General features: G+C 44.6%; 1 protein-coding gene across 1 annotated transcript in view; it reads right to left on the bottom strand.

Moving 5' to 3' along the window:
- myo3b (myosin IIIB) overlaps window positions 1–23,943 on the bottom strand; it is a 115,228-nt gene that overhangs the window by 7,232 nt on the left and 84,053 nt on the right. Inside the window, exons 35-37 of the mRNA XM_041844349.1 lie at window positions 1,086–1,186; window positions 669–715; window positions 86–240 (exon numbers count right to left, since the gene is read on the bottom strand). Coding sequence (XP_041700283.1) covers window positions 108–240; window positions 669–715; window positions 1,086–1,186 — 281 coding nt within the window. The 3' untranslated portion in view covers window positions 86–107. The remainder of the gene's footprint in view (window positions 1–85; window positions 241–668; window positions 716–1,085; window positions 1,187–23,943) is intronic.

Genomic DNA, 23,943 nt, shown 5'->3' with positions numbered 1-23,943 from the left:
TACATCACTGGCCCTTGTTATACATAGTGCATATGGAGTAAATGTGATTTCAGTGTGTGTCTGGCTAGTGCTCTTTGACTCGTACCGGTTGACAGGGGTTGTAAAGCTCAGCTCTGACTGACGAGTGGCCCTCTTGACAGGGTGGGAGGGAGCCCGGTCGAGTAGTCTTCCTCAGGGATTGATTCCACCGTCGACAGTAATTTGTAGTACTCGTCCTCTCCGTCCAGTACTTTGATTTGGCTGTGATGTTCAAGACGAGGAGGGTATGAGGGAAAATAGACTGCTCTTTTAAAATGCCTCTGACCAGAAAAAGCATAACATTTCATTTAGAAAAGAAAATGTACTCAGTTTAATCCATTTAATAAGAGCAATGATATCTAATAATGATAAGGCAGTGAGGAGTTTAGCCTCTTTTATTGACCTGGTAGACTATAAACCAGGCTTTCATTTACAAATACAAGTCAGACCGTTAACAATTAAAATTAGCATGCTGACAAAGCCTTAATATGTAGCCCTCTCGAATGACACAAAGGAGCTTGTAAAAAAGCTCTGTTATTTTCAGCACTCCATTTACATGATAGGAAAACAAAATCCATTTCTGGATTCTCCTATTCCACAAAGGGCCTGCTCTGTTTAGAGTTGCTGTAAGTAGGAAAGCAGTTATTTACCCAAGTTTTCTCGGCTTCCTCTTGCTCCCCTGGTAATCCAGAGTTCTCTGTGGAAAGGGCCAAGAGCACAGTCAAAAAGATGAGCAGAGAGTCATTCATTTTTAATTCAAAGTGATTTTGTGTTGAATGCGAGCAGATGCTGATAATATCAGAAGCATAATATTTTGGGATCAAAGGGCTCAAGTGAGCCCGATGAAGCATGCATCTTGCTCAGCTTTGATAAACCACATCAATTATTCACCGTGAAGGCAGACATCCTGACATGAAAGCAACAGATAAAGAACATAAGCACATGTTCAAGACAAGAGGCAGAGAAGCGTGGGGGTGGGGCTCGAGGGTCTGGCACAGGTAGATTTAATTGTATTATCATCTGGAACCAAAGTCAGACAAAGGGCTTTATCGCCACTTTGAACTCACATTTAGCTGGTTGTAATAGAGACTGTCTTCAGGGCTGTTCAGCAGTTTGGGCTGCTGGCCCCTCCTGCGAGGGGTTCGCTGCTGCAGCTTGAGCACTGGACCTGCAACAGAGACAAATCACTGAGACACAGCATAGCAACAACACTCTCACACTGATACAAAGTGTGGTAACAGCCCCAATGGATAATCACTACACACTGAGATGCATTCACTGGAACAAAATACAATGAGGTAATAAACTCCACAACAAATCATAAAGGCATAAAAACCATAAAAGCTGTAAAAGACAGGGTGACAAGCAAATATTCCCACAGTCATGTCAATGGGGTTTATTCCCCTCTATGGGACTCAAGAGGAAAACCAAGCTCTCAGAGCTAACTATGCCAATATGGCATCAGCAGATCAATGACTCAAACTCAGATCCACTTCTTGGAGCAGAAGATTATAGCATTGCCAATTTGATGTTGTTTTCTTTTCATGTTCTAAGCCACATGATTGTAACTATTTATAATTCATAATAACCTAGATGGTGATATAACATGGTAGGCTTTTGCAATAGATAATGACCCAGCTTACACGATCACCTGATTAATCAAACATCAAATCAAATTGTATTTGTCACATGCGCCGAATACAACAGGTGTAGACCTTACAGTGAAATGCTTACTTACAAGCCCTTAACCAACAATGCAATTTTAAGAAAGAATACCAAAAAACTAAACAAAAAAAACATCAAATAAAAAAATTATAAGAAATAAAAGTAACAAATAATTAAAGAGCTGCAGTAAAATAACAATAGCGAGGCTATATCCAGGGGGTACCGTACCGAGTCAATGTGCGGGGGCACCGGTTAGTCGAGGTAATTGGGGGGGCAATGCAAATAGTCTGGGTAGCCATCAGGAGTCTTATGCCTTGGGGGTAGAAGCTGTTTAGAAGCCTCTTGGACCTAGACTTGGTGCTCCGGTACCGCTTGCCGTGAGGTAGTCCATGACTAGGGTGGCTGGAGTCTTTGACAATTTTTAGGGCCTTCCTCTGACACCGCCTTGTATAGAGGTCCTGGATGGCAGGAAGCTTGGCCCCAGTGATGTACTGGGCCGTACGACCAGTTGCCATACCAGGCAGTGATGCAACCAGTCAGGATGCTCTCGATGGTGCAGCTGATGAACCTTTTGAGGATCTGAGGTCCCATGTCAAATCTTTTCAGTCTCCTTAGGTGGAATAGGTTTTGTCATGCCCTCTTCATGACTGTCTTGGTGTGCTTTGACCATGTTAGTTTGTTGGTGATGTGGACACCAAGGAACTTGAAGCTCTCAACCTGCTCCACTACAGCCCCATCGATGAGAATGGGGGCGTGCTCGGTCCTCTTATTTTTCCTGTAGTCCACAATCATCTCCTTTGTCTTGATCACGTTGAGGGAGAGGTTGTTGTCCTTGCACCACATGGCCAGGTCTCTGACCTCCTCCCTATAGGCTGTCTCGTCGTTGTCGGTGATCAGGCCTACCACAGTTGTGTCATCGGCAAACTTAATGATGGTGTTGGAGTCATGCCTGGCCATGCAGTCATGAGGTAACAGGGAGTACAGGAGGGGACTGAGCACGCACCCCTGAGGGGCCCCCGTGTTGAGGATCAGCGTGGCGGATGTGTTGTTACCTACCCTTAACACCTGGGGTCGGCCCGTCAGGAAGTCCAGGATCCAGTTGCAGAGGGAGGTGTTTAGTAACAGAGTCCTTAGCTTAGTGATGAGCTTTGAGGGCAGTATGATGTTGAACGCTGAGCTGTAGTCAATGAATAGCATTCTCACATAGGTGTTCCTTTTGTCCAGGTGTGAAAGGGCAGTATGGAGCGCAATAGAGATTGCATCATCTGTGGATCTGTTGGGGTGGTATGCAAATTGGAATGGGTCTAGAGTTTCTGGGATAATGGTGTTGATGTGAGCCATGATCAGCCTTTCAAAGCACTTCATGGCTACAGATGTGAGTGCTACGGGTCGGTAGTCATTTAGGCAGGTTACCTTAGTGTTCTTGGGCACAGGGACTATGGTGGTCTGCTTGAAACATGTTGGTATTACAGACTCAGACAGGGAGAGGTTGAAAATGTCAGTGAAGACACTTGCCAGTTGGTCAGCGCATGCTCGGAGTACACGTCCTGGCCTTGTGAATGTTGACCTGTTTAAAGGTCTTACTCACATCGGCTACGGAGAGCGTGATCACACAGTCGTCCGGAATAGCTGATGCTCTCATGCGTGTTTCAGTGTTACTTGCCTCGAAGCGAGCATAGAAGTAATTTAGCTTGTCTGGTAGGCTCGTGTCACTGGGCAGCTCGCGGCTGTGCTTCCCTTTGTAATCTGTAATAGTTTGCAAGCCCTGCCACATCCGACGAGCGTCAGAGCCGGTGTAGTATGATTGGATCTTAGTCCTGTATTGACGCTTTGCCTGTTTGATGGTTCGTTGGAGGGCATAGAGGGATTTCTTATAAGCTTCCGGGTTAGAGTCCCGCTCCTTGAAAGTGGCAGCTCTACCCTTTAGCTCAGTGCGGCTGTTGCCTGTAATCTATGGCTTCTGGTTGGGGTATGTACGTACAGTCACTTTTGGAACGACGTCATCGATGCACTTATTGATGAACCCAGTGACTGATGTGGTGTACTCCTCAATGCCATCGGAAGAATCCCGGAACATATTCCAGTCTGTGCTAGCAAAACAGTCCTGTAGCTTAGCATCTGCTTCATCTGACCACTTTTTTATTGACCAAGTCACTGGTGCTTCCTGCTTTAGTTTTTGCTTGTAAGCAGGAATCCGGAGGATAGAATTATGGTCAGATTTCCAAATGGAGGGCGAGGGAGAGCTTTGTACGCTTCTCTGTGTGTGGAGTAAATGTGGTCTAGAGTTTTTTTCCCTCTGGTTGCACATTTAACATGCTGGTAGAAATGAGGTAAAATGGATTTAAGTTTCCCTGCATTAAAGTCCCCGGCCACTAGGAGTGCCACCTCTGGATGAGCATTTTCCTGTTTGCTTATGGGCTTATACAGTTCATTGAGTGCGGTCTTAGTGCCAGCATCGGTTTGTGGTGGTAAATAGACAGCTACGAAGAATATAGATGAAAACTCTCTTGGTAGATAGTGTGGTCTACAGCTTATACTTATATACAGATACTCTACCTCAGGCGAGCAAAACCTTGAGACTTCCTTAGATATCGTGCACCAGCTGTTGTTTACAAATATACATAGACCGCCACCCCTTGTCTTACCAGAGGATGCTGTTCTATCCTGCCGATACAGTGTATAACACGCCAGCTGTATGTTATTCATGTCTTCGTTCAGCCACAACTCTGTGAAACATAAGATATTACAGTTTTTAATGTCCCGTTGGTAGGATATATGTCCTTCTAGTTTGTCCACTTTATTATCAAGCGATGGTATGTTGCCCAATAGTATCGAAGGCAAAAGGCAGATTAGCCACTCGTCGCCGGCTCCTTACCAGGCACCCCAATCTCCTTCCGCGATATCTCCTTTTCTTTCTACTGTGAATGACGGGGATGAGGGCCCTGTCGGGTGTCTGGAGCAAATCCCTCTCGTCCGTCTCTTTAAATAAAAAGTATTTGTCCAGTTCAAGGTGAGTAATCGCTGTTCTGATGTCCAGAAGCTCTTTTCGGTCATTAGAGACGGTAGCAGCAACATTATGTACAAAATAAGTTACAAACAATGCAAAAAAACTAACAAAATAGCATGGTTGGTTAAGAGTCCATAAAACTGCAGCCATCCCCTCCAGCGCCATTGTACAAAAAAACATAACACAATTTAGATCACAGTAGCTCTTTTCTACAACTCTACGTCCAAGATTTATAAGTTTAAAAAATGTGTTTTAAAACTTAGACACCTTTACAACGAAGCATCTATTTTTAATGCCAGACAGCATTTCATCTTCTACCCTTAGTTTTGGGTGAGATGGGACATTCCTTCATCATCTCCTGTTACTTCAGCTTCCCAACCTTGACTAAAGCTGCATTTACTTTTTGCAGCTTAACACTACTTTGTACTCACTTTGAACAGACCTCATCACATCTCAATCCTATACATCAAAGCTCAATAGTTTTTTCCTCCGCTCCTTCTGCTTTCTTGATGTTATTCAAACTAGATTTACTAAATTCACACAACCTTGAAAATGCCTATCGAGATGCTGTCATTTCTATATGTCTGCACTTCTAGATCTTTTATTTATCAGGGAGCAGTCAGAATGATTTCTTGTCCCAAAGAGTCAGGGCACAATTTCTCTCCAATGTTGTTGTTTAAAGATATGTAAATAGGGTGGATAGAACCAACATTCTTCATTGAAAACAAAACTTAACGTTCCTTGCGTAACCCCGGTTCTCTGATATTATGAGTGAGATATCGCACATGTGGAGTTTCGCTAGGACCACCTGCTCTCTCGGAAGTACCTATCAAAAGTGTCTGTTGGAGACAGACAGGTAGAGTGGAGAATGAGGGGAGACCCTCACTTCCATAAAAGGAGCCCCTCTCCCGCCCTCTGGTTATTCTCAAGCATGCTTCTCTTCCTCACGCTCTTGCGAGCAGGGGAATGCGGTGAGATATCTCACTCATAATATCATAGACCTGGGGTTTAGCAAGTAACCTTAAGTTCTCTTTCAATTATTCGTTTCAATATCTCACATGTGGGGATATGGCCAACTCCCGTATCACAAAACATGCTCTCCGAAGCCAGAGTAGTCCCAACATCAGCATCTCTCAGAGGTGCCGAAACTAAGGGAGTACGCACCGAAAAGGTGCAGAGACAACCCAACGGGGAAAAACCTCATAGCAAAGTGAGGGGAAGCCCAATACAAGATTCATACAATCTCAGTTTAATGAGAAAAGCCCCAGAAAACGGAGGTAAACACCTCTGTAGTAGCGGACACTTCCAGACCCCTTCGAAGGCTATCACCCTCGCCATTATAAATCAATATTATGGTCCCCATGATCCGGCAGGATATCCTCGAAAGAGAAGGGCCCAATGAGCGAAGAGCATGACACCCTTGCCCAAACACTCCTACAATCCAAGTAGATGCGAACCGCACGTACTGGACAACGATGAAGACGCCCTTCTAGGAAAGGCAATAGGTGAAAAGCCATAGCCTCCAAGGTGTGACAATGGGAAAAAAGTCCTGCAAAGAGCATAGGACCATGGAAAAGTGTAGGGAGGAACAATCTGTCTAGTCACATAACTTCTCCATGACAAAAACACACCAACTAAAACATAGAGCATGCATAATGGACTGGCATTCTTTTCCAAGAGTCGTGGGCCTGTCTCTTTCCTTTTTTCTTTCTCTCTCACTGGCTATGCCCCGAAGGCTAAAGTGTCCGAGTGAGGATAGAGAATTGCTTCGTTCACTAGGGCAGGGGTTCCCAAACCATTTCACTCAGGGCCCCACTTCCTGCATTGGGGAACATCCCGCGCCCCACCTGCGTGCGCACGCACGCGCCACGTCTATTTCTATGGGCACACCCACAGTTTATGACACAAACTGTTCACACCCCTTTTGATGGTGGACAGAATTTTGCAGGTTTAAAGCTTATTTCCTGCAATTCTACACATTTTGTCATGGGGTGCAAAGAAAATGTTGCAGTTTTAAAGCAAATGTTCTTGCAATTCTATACATTTTGCCATGTCTAATGTGTATTCTTGTGATATGAGTGACAAAAAAAATATATGGGATAAAAAACCGAATTCAAAACGTTAGCTGACATGGGCTAGCTGATCTGGACATTTCTGACAAGCTATAAATAGCTCTCTAAGATATGCAATGACTAACATGACAAGAGGAATGCATTCTACCATTACAACTTTCAAGAGTACGTTTAAAGCCGGACTGAGTTCCTAAAAAATGAATGAATAAATGGCCAACCCCTTGCGGCCTCCCTATGGGTTTGGGAACCACTGCACTAGGGTATAAGCCCTGCATGACGATAGCTGTCGGGACTGGTCGTAAGCAGGGTTGCGCCTGCGGACCGGAAAATCACTGGTCATCGAGGTGCTCGAAGATGAGCAGGGAAAGCATACGGCATCCCTCACTTCTTCTCGTTGTGTCAGCTCTTCCACCCCAAACGGCGTGGTCACTGTGTTTTGTCTCCCCGGGACATATTGGGTCGTCACTTCTACCAGGCTGCAGTAAGTCAGTCTGGATAGATGTGGGAAGCGGGCTCTCTCAGAACAGAGCAGCCAGTGCCATGACGTAAGACGTAATATAGGTAATATAGCCAGAGGAAGAAGGAAACACTTGCAGCGCAGTATTCCTTATACTGGGCAGTAGGACAGCTACATAACTGGTATGTCTTGGTCCTGCTCCATGGGTGGTCAAGAGATGTTCCTCAGCCACTCGCTCCCCTAAGATGGGGAGGCAGAATAAGCGGTTGCATCACAGTAAAAAAAACAGGACGAGGAAAGCCGAAGCTTTGTGGACTCTGGAGTTTTCCTTTTCATCCAGACAGTAAAGTAAGGATTTACTACACTTACTGATCTCTAGCTCAATGGAGATTGTCCTCCATAACAGAGCCAAGTCATATTTTCCACCCCTCAAAATCAGTGGTGGAAAAAGTACCCAATTTACTTGAGTAAAAGTAAAGATACCTTAATAGAAAATGACTCAAGTAAAAGTGATACTACTTGAGTAAAAGTCTAAAAGTATTTGGCTTTAAATATACTGTAAGTATCAAAAGTAAATGTAATTGCTAAAATATACTTAAGTATCAAAAGTAAAAGTAAAAGTATAAATCATTTCAAATTCCTTATATTAAGCAAACCAGACCGCACAATTATATATATATATTTTTTACAGATAGCCAGGGGCACACTCCAACACTCAGACATTATTTACATACGAAGCATTTGTGTTTAGTGAGTCCGCCAGATCAGAGGCAGTAGAGATGACCAGGGATGTTCAATTTAGTATGGCACCGGAGAAGATGGCTGCCGTTTTACAGCCCTCTAACCAATTGTACTATTATGTGTGTTTTTTCGCGTTATTTGTAATTTATTCTGTACATAATGTTTCTGCCATCATCTCTTATAACCAAAAAGAGCTTCTGGACATCAGGACAGCGATTACTCACCTCGTATTGGACGAAGATTTTTTATTCAACGAGGCGGCCGCGAAGGATATCCTACAGACACCCGACAAGGCCCAAATCCCCGTCATTCGCAGGAGAAAGAGACGGAGATATCGTGGACGTAGGTCGGGGTGCCTCGTAAGGATCCGACAGCGAGCAAGTAAACTGCCTCTTCCATCAATCCTATTAGCCAATCTTCAATCATTGGAAAATAAATTAGATGACCTACGATTATGCTTATCCTACCAACGGGACATTAAAAACTGTAATATCTTATGTTTCACAGAGTCGTGGCTGAACGACGACATGGACAACATACAGCTAGCGAGCTATACGCTACATCGGCAGGATAGAACGGCTGACTCCGGTAAGACAAGGGGTGGCGGTCTGTGTATATTTGTAAACAACAGCTGCTGCACAAAATCAAATACTAAGGAAGTCTCGAGGTTTTGCTCGCCTGAGGTAGAGTATCTCATGATAAGCTGTAGACCACACTATTTACCAAGAGAGTTTTCATCTATATTTTTCATAGCTGTCTATTTACCACCACAAACCAATGCTGGCATTAACATTGCACTCAATGAGCTGTATAAGGCCATAACTAAACAGGAAAACGCTCATCCAGAGGCAGCACTCCTAGTGGCCGGGGACTTTAATGCAGGGAAACTTAAATCCGTTCTACCTAATTTCTACCAGCATGTAAAAAAATAAAAAACTCTAGACCACCTTTACTCCACACACAGAGACACATACAAAGCTCTCCCTCGCACTCCATTTGGCAAATCTGACCATAACTCTATCCTCCTGATTCCTGCTTATAAGCAAAAACTAAAGCAGGAAACACCAGTGACTCGGTTAATAAAAAAGTGGTCAAATGACGCAGATGCTAAGCTACAGGACTGTTTTGCTAGCACAGACTGGAACATGTTCCAGGATTCTTCAGATAGCATTAAGGAGTACACCACATCAGTCACTGGCTTCATCAATAAGTGCATCGATGACGTCGTCCCCACAGTGACCGTACGTACATACCCCAACCAGAAGCCATGGATTACAGGCAACATCCGCACTGAGCTAAAGGGTAGAGCTGCCGCTTTCAAGGAGCGGGACTCTAACCCGGACGCTTATAAGAAATCCCGCTATGCCCTCCGACGAACCATCAAACAGGCAAAGAGTCAATACAGGACTAAGATTGAATCGTACTACACCAGCTCTGACGCTCGTCAGATGTGGCAGGGCTTGCAAACTATTACAGACTACAAAGGGTAGCACAGCCGCGAGCTTCCCAGTGACACAAGCCTACCAGACGAGCTAAACCACTTCTATGCTCGCTTCGAGGCAAGCAACACTGAAGCATGCATGAGAGCACCAGCTGTTCCGGATAACTATGTGATCACGCTCTCCGTTGCCGATGTGAGTAAGACTTTTAAGCAGGTCAACATTCACAAGGCCGCAGGGCCAGACGGATTACCAGGACACAAAAAGTGTGTCTCCTCCATTTTCTCATGTGAGTACGGTCACGAAAGTGAGCTGCTGCACAGAGAATAGGGTTTTGTCTTAACGCAGCCCTGCCTTCTCACTGCTGCGAAACTCAGAGAGGGGAAGGAGTAGAAACCATTAAACGTGAAGAGAGAGGGTAGGCCCTGGACACTATCCTCAGCTGCTAGGGCTGCGCCCTAGGTTGGCCGACCTAGGAGGGATAGCAGTCTGCAATGATCAGAGGACTCAGAGTCCTCGAGAGCCTTCTGGGCATGTCCCTTAGCCAAGCAATTGATGCAGAGAGGGTGGGGATCTTTCCCAGCAATCATGGAGCCGCAAGCACAAGAACATGGGGGTTCGAGTGCTAGGCTTGTCCCGGGATGGGATAGCAGTGGCCATTGCGAGGGACAAGACTTGTTAGGGGGACCGAGCAACGCCTGTTGCAAGAACAACATGTAGACGGCGTAGGCTAGCAAGTTAGAAGCCCTGCGGCTTGTGGCTAGCAAATAGTATCTTGTGTAAGTGGCGTACCAAGCTAGCTAGTTAGGAGCCTTGCCTCTAAGCAAGCTAACCTCACTAGCATACCCTACCAGCAACACAATAGCATTGCTAACGCCGTTCTCTCATCTAGTTTAACCTACAGTGCCTTCAGAAGGTATTCCTACTCCTTGACTTATTCCACATTCTGTTGTGTTACAGCCTGAATTCAAAATTGATCAAAACAGTTTTTCCCCCTCACTAATCTACACACAATACCCCATAATGACAAAGTGAAAACATGTTTTTAGACATTTTTGCTAATTTATTGAAAAAGAAATACAGAAATTCTAATTTACATAAGTATTGAGTCAAAACATGTTAGAATCACCTTGGCAGTGATTACAAATGAGTCTATTCTGTACAGGCTTCCTTCTTTTCACTCTGTCAATTAGGTTAGTATTGTGGAGTAAATACAATGTTGTTGATCCATACTCAGTTTTCTCCTATCACAACCATTAAACTCTGTAACTGTTTTAAAGTCACCATTGGCCTCATGGTGAAATCCCTGAGCGGTTTCCTTCCTCTCCGACAACTGAATTGGAGGGACACCTGTATCTTTGTAGTGACTGGGTGTATTGACACACCATCCAAAGTGTAATTAATAACTTCACCATGCTCAAAGGGATATTAAGTGTCTGCTTTTATATTATTTTTTACCCATCTACCAATAGGTGCGGTTCTTTGCGAGGCATTGGAAAACCTCCCTGGTCTTTGTGGTTGAATCTGTGTTTGAAATTCACTGCTCGACTGAGGGACCTTGCAGATAATTGTATGTGTGGGGTACAGAGAAGAGGTAGTCATTCCAACAATCATGTTAAACATTATTATTGCACACAGAGTGAGTCCATGCAACTTATTATGTGACTTGTTAACCACATATTTACTGCTGAACTTATTTAGGCCTGCCATAACAAACCCATGACAAAGGGGTTGAATACTTATTGACTCAAGACATTTCAGCTTTTCTTTTTTATTAATTTGTAAAAATTTCAAAAAACATATTTCCACTTTGATATTATGGGGTATTATGTGTAGGCCAGTGAGAATAAAACTCAATTTAATCCATTTTAAATTTAGGCTGTAACTGTGACATGATGAGGTTGGTCCCAGGAGCAGAGAATAGATGAGGAATTAGTGGTAAAAGTAAACATAAATACTTTACTTAGAATAGGTAGCAGTAGGATTACAGTAACGCTGAGAAAACAACAAACACTAGGACTAGAAAACTTACTCAGGAGGCAAACACACATGACATACGAATCAAGCTACTGCAACGGAAACAGATCACACACCTCTCTTAAAGGGGAACTCATAATTAGAAAACAGAAAACACCTGAACGTCATAATAGTCTCTAGGACGCCCTCTGGTGACAGGTGGAACCATGACAGTATACCCCCCTTCTAGAAGCGGTTCCAGCCGCGGAGTCAGGGAGCACCACGGAGTTGGGCAGTGTGTTGTGAGCATACTCCGCCCAGACGAGGAACTTGCTCCAGTTGAAGGCCTGAGAAGAGACAAAACACCGGAGGAACTTCTCCAGCTCCTGGTTGACGCGCTCAGTCTGCCCATTCGACTGTGGGTGGAACCCCGAGGAGAGACTCACCGACGTCCTCAACAGGGAGCAGAAGGCTTTCCAATACCGCGCCACGAACTGGGTCACACGATCCGAGACAATGTCCTGGGGAAGTCTGTGTAGTCGAAAGACATAGGTAATCAAGAGATTAGCCGTCTCCCTCGCTGAGGGCAACTTGAGCAAAGCGATGAAATGGGCTGCTTTGGAGAACCGATAGACGACCACCAGGATAGTGGTCATCCCTTGGGAAGGAGGTAACCCTGTGATAAAGTCTACAGACAGGTGGGACCAGGGCCGGCTGGGGATGGGCAGAGGTGTCCATCCCCATGCGACGGCGCACAATTGGCCCAGCGTCGTCCAGGGTAGGGGAGGGAATGGCCGGCAGGGATGTAGCTCAGTTGGTAGAGCATGGCGTTTGCAATGCCAGGGTTGTGGGTTCGATTCCCACGGGGGGCCAGTATGAAAAAATAAAATAAAATAAATAATGAATGCACTCACTAACTGTATGTCGCTCTGGATAAGAGCGTCTGCTAAATGACTAAAATGTAAAAATGTAATGTGTCCGATTAACCCCTGGGTGCCCAGACAATTTAGAGGTGTGTCCCCATTGTAGTATTTGGGACCGGACTGATCGTGGAACATAAAGCCTGTTAGCGGGACCCCCACCGGGGTCATGTTCTCGGTTCTGGGCTTGTCGGACCGTGGTCCCTCTCCTCGTTAGAGACATCGTGCTGAAGGGACAGGGCGTCTGCCTTCTGATTCTTGGATCCTAGGCGATAGGCTAGTGTCAAGTTGAACCTGTTAAAAAGCAGAGCCTGGCGAGCGTTCAACTGCTTGGCTTCTTGAATGGAGACCAAATCATGAAAGGATGAGGTGCCCCCTCCAACCAGTGTCTCCACCCATCAAGAGCCCACTTTACTGCCAAGAGCTCCCGGTTGCCTACATTGTAGTTGTGTTCCGCTGGCGAGAACCGCTTGGAGAGGAAGGCGCATGGGTGCAGTTTCTTGTCCTCCTCATTCCGCTATGAAAGGACCGCCCCTGCTCCGGTGTCCGAGGCGTCCACCTCTACCACGAAGGGACGAGTAGGATCAGGATGAACGAGGATGGGCCCGGAGGTGAAACGTCCCTTGAGCTCCATGAATGCCCTGTCAGCCTCAGGGGTCCAGCAAAAACGGTGGTCAGGGACCTGCGGGTTAGAACCGTGAGAGGCAAAATTGCATATAAAACGGCTGTAAAAATTGGCAAACCCGAGGAACCACTGGACTTGTTTGAGTGAGGCGGGACGGGGCCAGTCGGTGACTGTCTTAACCTTAATGGGGTCCATTTGGATGCCGGCGGTAGAGATAATGTGACCCAGGAAAGAAACTTGGGATATGTGGAACTCACATTTCTCAATCTTGACATATAGTTGGCTCTGCAGGAGATGCCTCAGGACTTGGCGGACATGCAGGATGTGTTCCGGGAGGGTCTTGGAAAAGAACAGGATGTCGTCGAGGTCAACAAAGATGAACCGATTCAACATATCCCTAAGCGTGTCATTGACTAATGCTTGGAAGACTGCCGGTGAGTTAGATCATCCAAAGAGCATGACTAAATACTCATAGTGGCCACTAGGGGTGTAAAAGGCAATCTTCCATTCATCACCCTCCCTGATTCTCACCAGATTGTAAGCGTTGCGGAGGTCCAGCTTGGTGAAGAATTGGGCCCCTTGAGCCAACTCCAAGGTGGCGGACATCAGGGGTAGAGTGTAACGATTCTTAATCGCAATCCTGTTCAGCCCTCTGTAATCAATGCAGGGACGCAGACCCCCATCCTTCTTACCCACGAAGAAGAAGCCTGCACCAGCTGGAGATGTAGAAGGGCAAATGAACCCTGCCTCCAGCGACTCCCAGATGTAATTGTCCATGACAGCTGCTTCAGGGGCCGAGAGGAAGTATAGCCGGCCCCGAGGAGGTGTGGAGCCGGGTAGAAGTTCTATGGCACAGTCTTAAGGACGATGAGGGGGAAGGATGGCGGCTTGCCTCTTACTGAAAATCTCCCGAAAGTCGAAGTACAGGGGTACCCTAGGATTAGAGGATTCTCGGGAGCAGTGATCAAAAGAAAGCTAAGAGTTTCAGAATGGTTCCCCCCAACCTGCAGTAGAATGGGCTTGGTATGATACTCCACCTGGCCGGAGCCGATGGGACGCCCATCGAACGCTTGAATCTGCAGAGGGATGGGACATTTCATGCAGGGGATTTGTAGTTTACTGGTGAAGTGTTGGTCCATGAAATGTATCCGCGCCCCAGAGTCCAAGAAGGCTTGAATGTGGTGCTGACAGTTGTCCCAGGGTTGCAGGTAGTGACAGACTGTGACTGGGTGGCTGGGGAGTAACTGCACAGCTCGTCAGGGTCTCCCCTTGACCTCGCGAGCGCTTGCGTTTCCCGTCAACTCTGGACATGTAGCACGGAGATGGCAGAGACCTCCGCAACATAGGCAGCAGCCTTCACACATGCGCTTGTCACGTTCCTGTAGGCTCAGACGTGTGCGTCCCAGCTGCATGGGTTCCTCAATGCTGTGCTCGGGGGGCTTGGGGTGCTCAAGAAACCGGGATACCGGGGTGGTGTCAAAAAAGCGCTGTCTCACACGTTCTCGGATGCGGTTGTCAACCTGATTGCCAGTGTTATCAGTGACTCGAGGTCCTCTCCCAGTTCTCGAGCGGCCAGAAAACACACCTCTCTTAAAGGGGAACTCATAATTAGAAAATAGAAAACACCTGAGTGTCATAATAGTCTCTAGGACAGTCCCTGTCACCCTCTGGTGACAGGTGAAACCATGACAGTAATACAACAAAATGTGGAAAAAGTAAAGGTTGTGTTAACTAGAACGACCCTCTCAGCTTTCACGGCCGAAGGCTAGCTCGGTCATGCGTTTTTGTTCAGCCACACCTTCACCACGAGATAGCTGCTAGCTAGCTAACGCCCCACTAGCCTCGCGGCTATAGCGTTATACGTTGCTCAATATTGCTAGCTGTTAGCTGCAAGGCTCCTAACTAGATAGCTTGGTACGCCATTAACACTAGATACTATCCAAGTTAGCCTAAACCTTCCAGTGTGGGCTAAACCAGTCTCAATAGCTAGCAATGATGCCAACTACCAACGGAGACTGAACATTTTTAAAGGAATTTCTACTCGAAAATAAAAACCTTCCGGTTAGTACTCAACCTCTCGACAAGGTCTGAAGACCTACACTCGGCAGCGATATCCTTCACGGTTTACTTGTGAGCAGATAAGCAGGAAAACAGGTATCCAGCCGATATGAGGAAGAGAAGCGAGAATAACCAAAGAATGGGAGAGTGCTCCTTTTATGGAAGTGAGGGTCTCACTGTCTCCAACAGATGCTTTTGATAGGTACTTCCAAGAGAGAAGGTGGTCCTAGTGAACCCCCACATTTGAGATACCGAAATTAATAATTGAAAGAGAACCCTATGCTACTTTTGACATATACTGTTTGTCGTATAATTCTAATTTGAGGTGTCTAATATATTTAGATTAGCAATTGGCAGCTGGGAATCAACAAAATGCCCTTAGGTCACTGGTCCCTTCATGGTTTGATTCTGAATGTGTAGTAGGCGTACTAGTCAACCTCCTGTGCAAACACCATTCTGAAATGTATCTAAACAACCATTAGCTCAGCTGGTTGGAGCATGGTACTATCGGTGTGGGGATTGTGGTTTTGTGTATTTTGCACCTTAGGTTTTACAAAAAAATATGTTATTTTAATGATGTCTGAAATGCGTTTGATAAGCAAATTTCGAATTCCCCTGAAACCGCATCAAAGCACTCAATCAAGAATAATGAATCCTGATGGCCTTGAACAAAGTTTGATAATGTAATCATACTGCAGAATAATGTAACTACATAGCAGCATGAACTGCTTATCATTATCACTGGAACAAAATATGTTGTTAAGAAAATTAAAAAACTAAGAGTAGTTATGCTCTAGACAGCTAGTTAGCTGACATGCAGTCTTGTTATTTGACAAGTTCTGTTCAGTCAGGCATTGCCTTTTCCTTTAAAACAAATAAACTAAGGACATCAGATGTTCATGGCAAAGCAACGATTCATAACAGCACTACACGACTGAATGGAGGAGATTTATGTTTGGGGTCTGAGGTGAGATGTTTTCTCTACTCACTTTAGACCCTCCTTCCTGAGGGAATGATTGGAACTTGGCTGCTCTGATATACAGCTGGATCCCTGTGTGTCTGTGCAGTCCAGGAGTCAGAAACACAACTCCCAGTGCCAACATCCCCATTTATCCAGCATGACCCGCAGCGATTAAAGCATGTAGCAGATCAGAGGAAGGGTCAGGCTCCCCATCTCCGCCTCTGTTTGGGAAATCACTGCCATTTGATCCAGGCCAGCCCCAGAGGAATGCTGTTCCTGCAGATATCTTACAGGCACTGAGACTGCCAAACGGGCTTCTGGCACGAGAGCATTTTGGACTCAGGTACAGTGGGGAAAAAAAGTATTTAGTCAGCCACCAATTGTGCAAGTTCTCCCACTTAAAAAGATGAGAGAGGCCTGTAATTTTCATCATAGGTACACGTCAACTATGACAGACAAATTGAGAAGAAAAAAAATCCAGAAAATCACATTGTAGGATTTTTTAATGAATTTATTTGCAAATTGTGGTGGAAAATAAGTATTTGGTCAATAACAAAAGTTTCTCAATACTTTGTTATATACCCTTTGTTGGCAATGACACAGGTCAAACGTTTTCTGTAAGTCTTCACAAGGTTTTCACACACTGTTGCTGGTATTTTGGCCCATTCCTCCATGCAGATCTCCTCTAGAGCAGTGATGTTTTGGGGCTGTCGCTGGGCAATACAGACTTTCAACTCCCTCCAAAGATTTTCTATGTGGTTGAGATCTGGAGACTGGCTAGGCCACTCCAGGACCTTGAAATGCTTCTTACGAAGCCACTCCTTCGTTGCCCGGGCGGTGTGTTTGGGATCATTGTCATGCTGAAAGACCCAGCCACGTTTCATCTTCAATGCCCTTGCTGATGGAAGGAGGTTTTCACTCAAAATCTCACAATACATGGCCCCATTCATTCTTTCCTTTACACGGATCAGTCGTCCTGGTCCCTTTGCAGAAAACAGCCCCAAAGCATGATGTTTCCACCCCCATGCTTCACAGTAGGTATGGTGTTCTTTGGATGCAACTCAGCATTCTTTGTCCTCCAAACACGACGAGTTGAGTTTTTACCAAAAAGTTCTATTTTGGTTTCATCTGACCATATGACATTCTCCCAATCCTCTTCTGGATCATCCAAATGCACTCTAGCAAACTTCAGACGGGCTTGGACATGTACTGGCTTAAGCAGGGGGACACGTCTGGCACTGCAGGATTTGAGTCCCTGGCGGCGTAGTGTGTTACTGATGGTAGGCTTTGTTACTTTGGTCCCAGCTCTCTGCAGGTCATTCACTAGGTCCCCCCGTGTGGTTCTGGGATTTTTGCTCACCGTTCTTGTGATCATTTTGACCCCACGGGGTGAGATCTTGCGTGGAGCCCCAGATCGAGGGAGATTATCAGTGGTCTTGTATGTCTTCCATTTCCAAATAATTGCTCCCACAGTTGATTTCTTCAAACCAAGCTGCTTACCTATTGCAGATTCAGTCTTCCCAGCCTGGTGCAGGTCTACAATTTTGTTTCTGGTGTTCTGATTTTATGGAATTTTTTTTCCTCAATTTGTCTGTCATAGTTGACGTGTACCTATGATGAAAATTACAGGCCTCTCTCATCTTTTTAAGTGGGAGAACATGCACAATTGGTGGCTGACTAAATACTTTTTTTCCCCACTGTAGGCCTGGGAAGAGGTCAGACAGTGGCTCACACTAGGCTTACTAAATGATGGTGGGCAGCATTTGGGGTGGGGAGGAATAATGATCAACAGAGAATACAGAATAAAAAATCCCTGCAGAGTTTGCTGTTCTTTGCAGCAGACTTACATATTGTAAATGCTTGCATCTCCAGATAAAAAGGCTGAGATTTTTTTATTTAGATAGGTACCGTAATTTTCGGACTATAAGCCGCGCCTTTTTTCCCATTTTTCGACCCTGCGGCTTATATAACGGTGCGGCTAATCTATGGATTTTTACAGCTAACGGACACTAGAAGACCTCCTAAATCTATGGATTTTACAGGTTACAGTCCACCAACTTTAACTCTATGGGCTCTATGACCGGTCCGCGCCCCCCACCTTTAAGCGGCGGGCTCCAGCAGGAAAAGCTGGAGGCCGGAAAAGAGTGAGACAGGTAGCGCGCAAAAGTAAAAGTGGAACCGAGAGTGGTACGAGAGACAGAACAAGAGACAGAACGAGAGCAAGACTGACAGACATTACGAGAGCGAGACAGTTTGTGCAAAGGAAGTTTTCATGCACAAACCCTCATTATGGAAAACAAACGTAGAAATGCATATGATGCAGCTTTTAAGTTAAAGGCAGTCAATCTGGCTGTAAAAGAAGGAAATAGAGCTGCTGCACGTAGCCTTGGCATCAATGAGTCAATGGTGAGACGTTGGAGACGCCAGCGGGAAGAACTGTCTCAATGCAAAAAGTCAAAAAAGCTTTCAGAGGTAATAAAAGCAGATGGCCCGAACTTGAAGACTTTCTTGAAGATTGGGTGAACACACAGAGAGCAGACGGCCGAGGTGTTTCCACCGTGCAGATCCGACTGAAAGCTGAAACAGTCGCCACCGAAATGAAAATTGAAAATTGTAGAGGTGGACCATCCTGGTGTTTCAGATTTATGAGACGAAAGGGACTGTCCATCAGGGCGCGGACGACTGTGTGTCAGCAACTCCCTCCCGACTACCAGGAAAAAATAACAAACTTCGGCGAATTCACACAAAGAAAGATAGAGGAATATTCCATCGGACCGGACCAGATCATAAATATGGATGAAGTGCCTTTGACGTTTGACCTGCCTCTCACTAGGACTGTTAACAAGAAAGGTGAATCGTCCATCACGTTGAGAACCACTGGCCACGAGAGAACGAATTTCACTTGTGTTCTTGGCTGCACAGCATCTGGATTAAAGCTTCCGCCAATGGTGATTTTTAAGAGGATTACAATACCAAAAGAAAAGATCCTGAACGGCATCTCCTTTAAAGTCAACAAGAAAGGGTGGATGATAGAAAGCGTAATGAATGAGTGGCTGAATGAGTGCTACGTCAAGCGCCCTGGAGGATTCTTTCGCCAAAAAAAAGCTTTGCTCGTTTTGGACAGCATGAGGGCCCATATAACGGATTATGTGAAAGCAGCCATCAAGAGCACAAACTCGATTCCAGCTGTGATTCCTGGGGGCACAACGAAGCATCTGCAGCCACTCGACATCAGTGTCAATCGTGCGTTCAAAGTGGCACTACGCGTTCAGTGGGAGGCGTGGATGACTAGCGGCGATAAATCATTCACCAAAACTGGTCGCATGCGAAAAGCAACTTTCGCTCAAGTTTGCAAGTGGATCCTGATAGCATGGAGGAGTGTCAAAACATCCACGATCATTAACGGGTTCCGAAAGGCTGGACTGCTGCGTGATGAAGAGGAGGACGCCGCCACAGCTGAGGCCCTTCAGAGGCTGTTCGATTCCGACAGTGACAAAGAGGAGTTCGTTGGTTTTGAGAGCGACAACGAAGGAGAGAGGAGAGTGGCTGACGAAGCCACCCTGAGCCTGTTCGTTTCCGACACTGAAGATGAGGACTTTGGTGGTTTTAGTACGCAGGAAGAAGACGGAGATGAGGATTAATGACTTGACTTTTCTGGTTACAGCCGTGTACTGCACCTTAGCCTAAAAGATGAAGACGAGGATTAATGACTTTTCTGGTAGGCTGATTACCGTATATTTTAAGCAGCCGTGTTGCTGCATTTTTAGGCTTACGCGCTTACTGTCGTGTTACAGGCACTTTATTTTGCACTTTAAAAAAAATACATTTAATTTAGCCATTGATATTGCCTCGTCAAGCACTGTAAGCTTTGTTTTTTGTTATGGTACTACTGTAGGCTATAATGTAGATAAATATTCAAAGATGTGCACACTTTTTCAAGGTTTTTCAAAAGTAACCAAAGTTAAGTGGTTAAATGATTGTGACGCTATTAACTAATTTTGCTGGGGAACCCCTAGCACTCCCTCAAGGACCACTGGTTGAAAACCACTGCTGTAGATCACTGCCGGTATGTGCGCTGGGAGCGCACCGTTTAAGTTTGAAAGTTGAAAAGTTTGTGTGTCTGAAACGCTATGTGATACAGTACACTTTACACAGCACAGTATATGTTCTGTAGCTACTATTGCACTAAATGGTAACACTTGAATACGTTATGCAAATATGCAACTTGTTTGTTGAAATGTTAATAAATGGGAGCTTCCTCAAGCAGCCATCATTTTCCCGACAATCCCCTCTGTGCACGAACCCTTACATATGGTAATTAAACATTAAAACACCTGCGGCTTATAGTCCAGTGCGGCTTATATATGTACACATCATTCAATTTAGCTGCTGCGGCTTATACTCCGGTGCGCCTTATAGTGTGGAAAATACGGTACTTTCTTTAATTTTCAAAGAGGTTCAGATGATTCGTAATACATCTCTAAATACCAGTTTTAAATCCCTTGAAAATCAGAATGCTCCTCAGAAACAACATAAAAGAGCTGCTAAATGAGATTTTAGCCAGATAAATTAAAGATATGTATCAATTTACTTCCTGAATCACGTGCTGGGATCACCTGACTTCTCCCAGACCACAGTTAACCACTTGGGTTTTGTTTATTCAGATGGAGGGAGCCGAAGCACCAAAAGGCATGGATTATAATGAAAAATCATCAGTGGAGTCCTTTGATGTCTAAATGAGACATGTGCAGCCCAGACCCCTCTCTTTCCCTCACAAACCCTCACATGCACGCACACACACACACACACACACACACACACACACATTGTTTATTGCTAACAGAAAGTCCCTGAATAGATAGCTACAGTGCTATGAAAAAGTATTTGCCCCCTTTCTAATTTTCTCTACTTTTGCATATTTGTGATACTGAATGTTATCAGATCTTCAACCAAAACCTAATATTAGATAAAGGGAACATAAGTGAACAAATAACACAACAATTACATATTTATTTCATTTATTTTATAAACAAAGTTATGCAACACCCAATTCCCCTGTGTGAAAAAGTAATTGCCCCCTTACACTCAATAACTGGTTGTGCCACCTTTAGCTGCAATGACTCCAACCAAATGCTTCCTGTAGTTGTTGATCAGTCTCTCACGTCGCAGTGGAGGAATTTTGGCCCACTCTTCCATGCAGAAACTCAGTGACGTGTGGGTTTTCAAGCATGAACTGCTCGTTTCAAGTCCTGCCACAACATCTCAATGGGGATTAGGTCTGGACTTTGACTAGGCCATTCCAAAACTTCCAATTTGTTGCTTTTTAGCTATTTTCATGTAGACTTGATTGTGTGTTTTGGATCATTGTCTTGCTGCATCACCCAGTTGTGCTGCAGCTTCAGCTCACATACGGATGGTCTGACATTCTCCTGTAGAATTCTCTGATACAGAGCAGTGTTCATGGTTCCTTCTATTAAGGCAAGTCGTCCAGGTCCTGAGGCAGCAAAGCATCCCCAAACCATCACACCACCACCACCATGCTTGACCTTTGGTATGATGTTCTTACTGTGAAATGCAGTGTTTGGTTTTCGCCAGGCATAATGGGACCCATCTCGTCCAAAAAGTTGACTCAAGTTTGCCAAAAAGCACCTGGATGATCATCAAGACTCTTGGAAGAACGTTCTATGGACAGATGATTCAAAAGTATAACTTTTTGGACGACATGGTTCCAGTAATGCCTGGCGAAAACCAAACTCTGCATTCCACAGTAAGAACATCATACCAAAGGTCAAGCATGGTGGTGGTGGTGTGATGGTTTGGGGATGCTTTGCTGCCTCAGGACCTGGACGACTTACCTTAATGTTCCCTTTATCTAATATTAGGTTTTGGTTGAAGATCTGATAACATTCAGAACCACAAATATGCAAAGGTAGAGAAAATTAGAAAGGGGGCAAATACTTTTTCATAGCACTGTAGCTCTAGTCAAACTTCAATAGGAGTTCCAGAGCTTTTCAGGACTACTGTGATTTATTACCAATGTCTTAATTTGGGACATCGCACTTAAATGGTAACCCATGTGCTTTGAATTATAAGGCACACTAGGAAAATCACAAGGTTTTCTAGATAATGGTCCAAAGGGCATTTCCTGCATCTGTTTTTCACTAATGCAGGCAGAGGATGTTATTACTTACAACCAATTTTCAATTTTTCACACTGAAATCATTATTTTCCACTGACGGCAGATTTGGGGCTTGACTCCTGAAGAAATCTTCATGTGCTGGGAAAATCCCACAGAGTTTTTTGGAAGTCAATCATTTGTCAGACCTCCAGATTGAGCAGTGAGTACATGTTAGTATGTTGCACAGGGGAAGTCGGACAGTCAATGAGAAACCACCCCACAAAGTGAAATAAGCAACTGAAATGTACTGTGATGGGTAATAGACATTCTTATAACCACTTCTAAAGATCAACAACTTAAGGACAACAACTCCAGAAAACTGGATATCTTTAAGGTATCTCAATATCAAATAATTTCTCTGTAACAATTAAGTACCTTACTGTGATTGTTTTCAATTCAAAATTGTAAAAAATTAACAAAAATAACTTCTTAGCAAAGAGCAATTCCTCAAGCAAGAATTTTGGTGTGAGGTGTGACCCAGGTGCGGTGCAGGATAGACAGTATGCAGTAGGCAGAGATGGTGAAACAAGGATCACGATAAAATAAAGGTTATTTTATATAGTATTTTTTTTTGTGATTTTTGTTTTGTTGGTATTCTTTCTTAAAACTGCATTGTTGGTTAAGGGCTTGTAAGTAAGCATTTCACTGTAAGGTCTACACCTATTGTATTCGGAGCATGTGACAAATATAATTTGATTTGATTTGATTTGATGATGTCACCAGGCACGCCAAAACTCCATCCCACCAAAACAGGCTGACATTTCAGGTGGTCTTTTCAAACAGCTTTTACACTAAAAGGGCATTAGTATTATTATACACTATTATTCCAACCTCATAGTGTGGAAATATATATAAAATACATTTTTGACTGCACTGAGCCTTTAAAAGTTCTAAGCATAAAAAAACATTCAAAATAACCCAAGCCACTTGTATGATACTAAAAGAAAAGTTACAATATAATCTTATACCTTCATATACTACAGGTACGTTTGAAGAGATTATTCTGTAGAAATTGTGATGATGAGTAGTTTGGAAGTACATCCTGTTAACTACTCTCACTGACATTAAGAGGATTATGGTAGGTAGTGGCAGACAGGAGGCCTCCTTCCTTCCGTCAAGTTGAGTCTTCCTATCCACTCCAAATTTCGGCTACCTCTGCGACTGTAATTTGCCTAAAACTGAAGGAATGTGTTAGGCACCCGTTTCAGCCTCTATGATGGGTGGAGACAGACAGATAAATCAAAAGGCTGAGAGACAGTGAGAGAGGGAGGGAGAGTATTTGTCTGAGGAACATGGAGAGGGTGGATCATTTGTCTTGCAGATGTATGTTGATATGGTGGTGGTGGTGACGGTAGGGGCTGGGCTGGGGGAGTAGGGCGTCGTGGTTGCGCAGCTAGTGGGAGGACATGTGGTAAGTGGTGTCAGAGTTGTTGGTAATGAGCAAGTTGGATGGTAGGAAAGTGGGATGGATCGGTGAACGTGGGTTTTAGAACATTGCAACTGGGTAATTCCATGTCCTAATGCCGCGTTTCCATTGACCACTCACAGCTGCAGCACAGCTCAGGGTGCCAACCAAATCAAGGCACAATGACTAGACTAGTACACCCTATACAGATGTAGGATCTTCATTATTTTGTTGCTGAGATTTTTCCTGCACTGCAGGAAATGCAAATTTGTAGTGTATTCAAGGATTAAAAAGGCTTCGAAAGTTTGTAATTTCCAATTTAAAATGTCAGACTTGATTTGCTCTAACAAAAAATGTATCAACCCCCTATTAATTATAATCCACATAATAATTAAAATGTTCTGTTGCTGCAGGATTATTTTCCTGCTGTCGCAAACTGGC

The sequence above is a fragment of the Coregonus clupeaformis genome, chromosome 23, assembly GCF_020615455.1.
Source record: "Coregonus clupeaformis isolate EN_2021a chromosome 23, ASM2061545v1, whole genome shotgun sequence".
In the NCBI taxonomy this organism is placed as follows: Eukaryota; Metazoa; Chordata; class Actinopteri; order Salmoniformes; family Salmonidae; genus Coregonus; species Coregonus clupeaformis.
Note: the sequence above shows the minus strand (reverse complement) of the source record. Positions and strands in the feature narration are given on the sequence as shown.